This window comes from Lactuca sativa, chromosome 6 (assembly GCF_002870075.4).
Source record: "Lactuca sativa cultivar Salinas chromosome 6, Lsat_Salinas_v11, whole genome shotgun sequence".
NCBI lineage: Eukaryota > Viridiplantae > Streptophyta > Magnoliopsida > Asterales > Asteraceae > Lactuca > Lactuca sativa.
The window spans coordinates 80,040,028-80,045,920 of NC_056628.2; the positions used below are offsets into that span (position 1 = coordinate 80,040,028).

General features: G+C 36.0%; 2 protein-coding genes across 2 annotated transcripts; one reads left to right on the forward strand and one right to left on the reverse strand.

Annotated features, from left to right (window-relative positions):
• Positions 1-1,153: 1,153 nt before the first annotated feature.
• On the forward strand, positions 1,154-2,699 carry LOC111890024 (uncharacterized). The gene is made up of 3 exons (XM_023886191.3): positions 1,154-1,506; positions 1,822-2,207; positions 2,380-2,699. The coding sequence occupies exons 2-3, from the start codon at positions 1,837-1,839 to the stop codon at positions 2,438-2,440; spliced, it is 432 nt and encodes a 143-aa protein (XP_023741959.1). The 5' UTR covers positions 1,154-1,506; positions 1,822-1,836; the 3' UTR covers positions 2,441-2,699.
• Positions 2,700-2,791: 92 nt separating this feature from the next.
• LOC111890016 (receptor-like protein 46) lies at positions 2,792-5,630 on the reverse strand. The gene has a single exon (XM_023886185.2). It carries the CDS (start codon positions 5,443-5,445, stop codon positions 2,863-2,865), a length of 2,583 nt encoding a protein of 860 aa, XP_023741953.1. The 5' UTR covers positions 5,446-5,630; the 3' UTR covers positions 2,792-2,862.
• Positions 5,631-5,893: the final 263 nt, after the last annotated feature.

A 5,893-nucleotide genomic window follows, 5' to 3' on the forward strand; every position in this document is an offset into this window, starting at 1 on the left:
CAAGTAGATCTTTTAGTGGGCATAAACTACTTTTATTTTGTTCAAAATGAAAGTCTTTCATTGTCATCTTTGTGTTTTTGAAACAATTTTTAAATAAAAACCCCCAACTAGGTGGGGTGGGCTTCGGTGTTGGCATTGGTGTATGTATGGTGTAGGGTAGGTCTGAGGGTGTTGGCATTGGTGTATGTATGGTGTAGGGTAGGTCTGAGGTGGGGGTGGATAAATGGATAGGTGAGATGAGGATATGATGATAATATGTTTTGATTTAAATAGAAACTAAATGAGATCAGATTTTTTTCTTTATAATAAAATGTAAAGAATGAAATCCAAAATCTTTGTCTTTAACTGAAACAATAACCAATTCCCATGGACATAGAATTTAATGTAACTTAAAAGAATTTAAATTCTGATTTTGTCCATCAAATGCATTTTTGACTGGAGTTAACATTCCAATTCTTTCAAAATCCATGAACAAAACACACCATTATTATTTATTTTATTACGATTAATTATCTAATTCTCATTATTTAATATCATAAAATTATTTTTAGATGTAATATACAAACACCCGGACATGGCATCATGGCTCAATATAAACAATCCGAATAAATTTATAGTTCAAATTAACAATACTAAAATCTTGTAGTGATTCCTAACAAATAAAAGTATAACTCTAATAAAAACTCTATACAAATATAAATCTTATGATTATTTTAAGACAAATCAAAATCCAAATTATTAGATCTACTGAATAGAGTATACTTTTGTTGCAGGAAAAAAAAAAGAATTCTAGCCTTGCTTATTATCAAGTGGATCTTTCAATGACAAAAGTTCCTTTAACAAAAGGGCAAAACACCCCAAGGAAAAAGGAGAGAAAAGGTTAGAAAAACATGAGTCATGACAGTTACTTATGAGTAATGACACACATACTATATATATTCTTGTAAGTTAAAGAACAGTTAGAAAGATTAGAGAATGTGCTGAAACTAGATTTTGCCTATCAAAATAGCAAATTGATGACTTTTGTAGGTATCCTTTTCCTAACTTTTGACTAATTCTATATAATTTATTTCGACAGCTCACACTCCCAATCATCTTCTCAATTTATTTATCCTTTGTTTGTCTCTTATGCTTCATTGATCCACCTCTATTTAATTGTATGTCGAGTTTCATGGCTTGATTTGGGCCATGACATCTTTACTTTAAAGTAATCTTTCCTTTGCTTTATCGAAATAGAAATCAGATTCTTGATCTTGTTGGAAGGAATTACTACTAGTTAACATGATTTCTTGTGTTTTCCTAATATTCCTTATCTTGGAGGGCAGAATTGTCAATAAAGATTCATGAATGCTTCTTTCTTCCTGTCCCTATTTCTCTTTAAGAAGAAGATAAAGGTTACAAAAAAACTGTCTTGTCTTATTCCTTTCTCTTTTAAAATAGTAACTCAGGAAACAGAGATTTGTGGATAATAAATTCATGTCTTGAGAACAAATTCTTGTTTGGGAGGTATTCTTTTTCTTCTTTTCTTCATTCTTTGCAAAGCATCTGGTCTCAAATTTAGATTTCCTCTGCTTTTAGCAAGAAATCCGAGTTCTGGGTCATCATTATTTGCCTCGAATTCTTCTGGGTGATCTTTATTTTCTCCCAAGATTTCACCTTTTAATGAATCTTGCCACTTGATTTGTTAAAGATGAGTGCCAAATTGCCAATATCGAAATATTGAAAAAAAAAAATCCCAATTCTCTTTTAGGGATTTAAGATCGATGTTTGGGTTTTTGTTCTTGTTTCTTGATTAATGGGTTGAATTTGTGAGTTTTACAGATGAGTGATTAGTTAATGAAGAGTATTTTCATGAGGGTTTTGTTCTGCAAGATCCACTGTCCTTCATTCATATGTTTCTGCAAACCTTCAACTGCTACTCATCTTTACAATTCTGGCCCTTTGAAATTGGAAAATTCCCCTCATGTCCCTCCTTCATCAGTTGTAATCGATCCATGTGATCAAAATCATGTTGAAGAAGTTATTGAAGTCAATAAAGAAATTTCCGAAGATGAAAAGCAAGAACCAGAGATCGAAACTATTGTTCTCAAAAGTTGTATGAAGAACAAGTGTGACCCCGAATCAAGATCGCCAATTGAAAGAAAAAAAGTGCAATGGATGGATAGTTTAGGCAAACAACTTGTTGATATCAAAGAATTTGAATCCAGGTTAGCTTTCTTCATCAATTTACTTGTATTCTATCATGATTTTACATGAAATTCACTTCGATTATGATCTGATATTTCGTGAATTATTAATTCTATCATGATTTTACATGAAATTCACTTCGATTATGATCTGATATTTCGTGAATTATTAATTTGTTACTTTTTCTTACAGTGAAACAGGAGATACAGACAACGAAGACGATAATGGAGGTTGCTTTTGCACGATTCTTTGATGTTTTATAACCATCACCATGTCGATAGAATAAGTAAAGATCGGCTGTAAGTTCGTCCATTCATTTACTCATTGAATTGGAGATAAAGATCGAGTGTCTTGCAAAGATCTGAGCTCCATTTTTAGATTTCATTTTCTAATTTATTTTCACTCTGGCTCATTTGCTTTCTGATGTAAGAATTTATGTTATTATTAACGAGCTTCTTTATGTTCTTCATCTGATAATGAAAATCCCAGTAAAGTTTGTTGCTTTTTTATCATTTTATTGTACTTTTATTTCGGATTTCGCCTTTTTCTTGAGTTTCTCGATTACCCTTTTGACCAAAATGGGGATTTATGCAAGAACAAAACGAAATCTTAATGATTAATACTATAAAGATATAATCTTGTGATTCTTGTTATTTTACAAATTACAATACATTTTCACCAGAATTTGAACAAATGTAGAAAATTCAGTGAGTAGCCCATGATCAAGATCGATGAAAAAAACCCAACTGGAAATCCGATCCAAGTTCCCTCCCACATAATCCATGAATCTTTCTTGTCTTCTTCATCTTCTCCTTTTGATGATGTAACATCCTCTGGACATATGATCCTAATCTGCATGCCACATAATCCACTGTTGTTTGCAAAATACTTCAACTCATTCATCGTGTTCATCTGTCCACCCACCGGAATCCTACCTGTCAGCCTGTTATTGCTCACATCAAGAATCGTAAGTTGATCAAGCTTTCCCAGTGATTGAGGAATCGAACCCGAGATTTTGTTATGTGATAAATCCAAGCTCTCTATTCCCTTCAGATTCCCAAAAGTCACTGGAATATTCCCGGAGATGTCATTGTGTGAAATGTTGAGAAGTTTCAAGCCTTTGAGATTGCCTAACGATGCCGGAATCTCGCCGGAGATTCTGTTTTCTGACAAATCCAAGAATGAGTAGATGTCTAAGCTCCGACTTGATAGCCCTCGAAAAGAGTTCTTCCAGTTTAATATCAAGTCTTGAAACTCGATTAAAAAGTTGAAGATGTCATACGTTGGTGACAAGTCCGGAGTGTTTATCATTCTTGCTAGGTTTCCGATCTCCGGTGGGATGCTTCCGGCGAGGTTGTTCCCGGAGACATCAAGAATCCGGAGAGAAGTGAGGTTGGAGATTGTTCTTGGGATAAATCCTTCAAGGGAATTGTTTCTTAAGCTTAGAACTTGCAAATTCGGGATTTGAGGAAGAACTTCGTGGAAATTTCCGGTGATATCGTTGTCATGAAGATCAAGATGTTCGAGGTTGACCAAGTTGGTCAAATTCCGGGGCAGGTTTCCGGAAAATCTATTCCCGCCAAGAGATAGAATCTGAGTTTCTGTGGAAAAAGTCACCGGAATCTCGCCGGAGAATTCGTTGTATGACAAATCGATGTAAGCAAGAAGAGGGTTATCTCCAAAGACTGGGAATTTGTCGCCGGAAAATCTATTTCTAGACAAATCCAGAAGTAGTAACCGGTAAATATTGGATATAGACATTGGAATTTGGCCGGAGAAATTATTTCCCGACAACATAAGAAGCATGATTGCTCTGGCGTTTCCTATATTCTCCGGTAACTCGCCGGAAAAATTGTTCCGGGACAACGCAAGAATTGATAAACTTAAAGATTCAAATAAGCGAGGCGGGAGTGATCCAGTAAGCTTGTTATCTGACAAGATTATGCTTCCGATGTCCATCTTAGCAAGCCAATCGGGAAATTCCCCCTCCAATTGATTCTGGCTCAAATCAAGAAGATTCAAGTCTTTCTGTGAAGAAATCCATTCAGGAATCTCACCGGAAAATCCACAGGAAGACATGGAGATCTGTTCTAGCTTACATTTTGGAACGATTTTTGTTTTATTATTCCAAATCAAGCGGTTACCTTTTCCTCCGATGAACAATTTCTTTAAACTTCTGATGTTAAATAACCACGTTGGGATTTCTCCGGCGAGCATGTTGTTCTTGAGCTGAAGGGTTTCTAACTTTCTTAAGTTTTGCATTGATGGTGGGATTGGACCAATGAACTGGTTCTTACTCAGATCAAGAGTCGTCATGTTGGGTAGTCTACCTATGCCAGAAGGAATTTGGAGGGAGAACGAATTTCCAGACAAATCTAGGGATTCTAAATCCTTGAGATTTTCAACCGAAGAGGGGATTCCACCGGAAAGCTGATTCTTTCCTATCCAAAGTTCCCTTAACTTCGTCAGATTTCCGATTTCTTCCGGGATACTTCCGGTAAGAAAATTCTCATTCAGCTTCAAGGATTCAAGATTCCGAAGGTTTCCAATTTCAGAACTTAAACCACCGGTGAGACTGTTGTTGCTTAGATCCAGAAAACGAAGAGATTCAAGTTTGAAAAGCGACGGAGGAATCATACCCTGGAAACGATTCACACTCAACATTAATGTTGTCAAGTTCCGAAGAGAAACCAGTTCAGGCCCTAGTCCTCCTTCAAGGTAATTGGTGCTCATGTCCAAGTAACGTAAATTTGTTAACCGGAAAAGTTGGGCTGGAATGGAGCCATTGAAGCTGTTCTGCATCATATCAAGATGAACAAGTCCGGTAAGGTTACCAAACCCATCTCCGGGGATCTCACCTACCAACGAATTCATGGAGATATCGAGTAGCTTCAGTGACCGGATTTCGAAAAGGGGATTCAGGATATCTGAGAACACCGGAACCAGGTCAACAAACAGGGGAACGACGGCGTCTAGGTGGAGCTCGGTGACGATTCTGGTTTTGTTTCTGGTTCTGGTGCAATTGACACGGTCCCAGGAACAACAATCGGATTTTGGACTCCATGAATCTAGTTCTTCGAATGGTACATATTCATCGGAGTTGGGGTCGGAGTTGGAATCGAAGATGGTGGTGATGGTGGATTTGAATCGAAGAAGAGCTTGTTTTTGATGAATCGGACAAGAGCATGATGGGATTGGAATGGAATTGAGTATGAACAAGAATGATAATATTGACAGTGATGTTGTCAAGGCAGCCATGGCGGTTTCCGGCGGATCTACCTTCGATTTATCTCTTTACAAAGATGGCGAGATTATAAAAGGATTGGAATTCTGTGTTTTCATTTTTACTAAATCCAGAGTAATGTTGTGTGTTTGTTGAATGACGTACAAGTTATATAGCATAGTTGGTTTGAAGTTGGTGAATATGGGAGTGGAAAAGGGAATTAAAGTCGTCGACTAATTCTAGTCAATGGGTAGTGTAGTTAACTAGTACTAGAGTTTGAATATCGAGATAAATGGGTCCCAGTTACCAAATTAAGTCAACTTCACTTTATAAAATGCTCATTTTTTCTTTATATATTCAAGAAAACTATAAATGTATAATTTCTTATAAAATAACGTTTTGATCACGAAATTCGTTGTATATTTGGCAACGAATTTATAAAAATTTTAAGAAAAATGTTTCATAGCTATTTTAAGTACTTTT

Excerpts from the sequence above, each read along its gene's own strand:
- LOC111890024 (XM_023886191.3), top strand. The coding sequence starts at position 1,837 with ATGAAGAGTATTTTCATGAGGGTTTTGTTCTGCAAGATCCACTGTCCT. Across the intron at positions 2,208-2,379 it reads ATCAAAGAATTTGAATCCAG|TGAAACAGGAGATACAGACA; the intron begins GTTAGCTTTCTT and ends TTTTTCTTACAG.
- LOC111890016 (XM_023886185.2), bottom strand. The coding sequence starts at position 5,445 with ATGGCTGCCTTGACAACATCACTGTCAATATTATCATTCTTGTTCATA.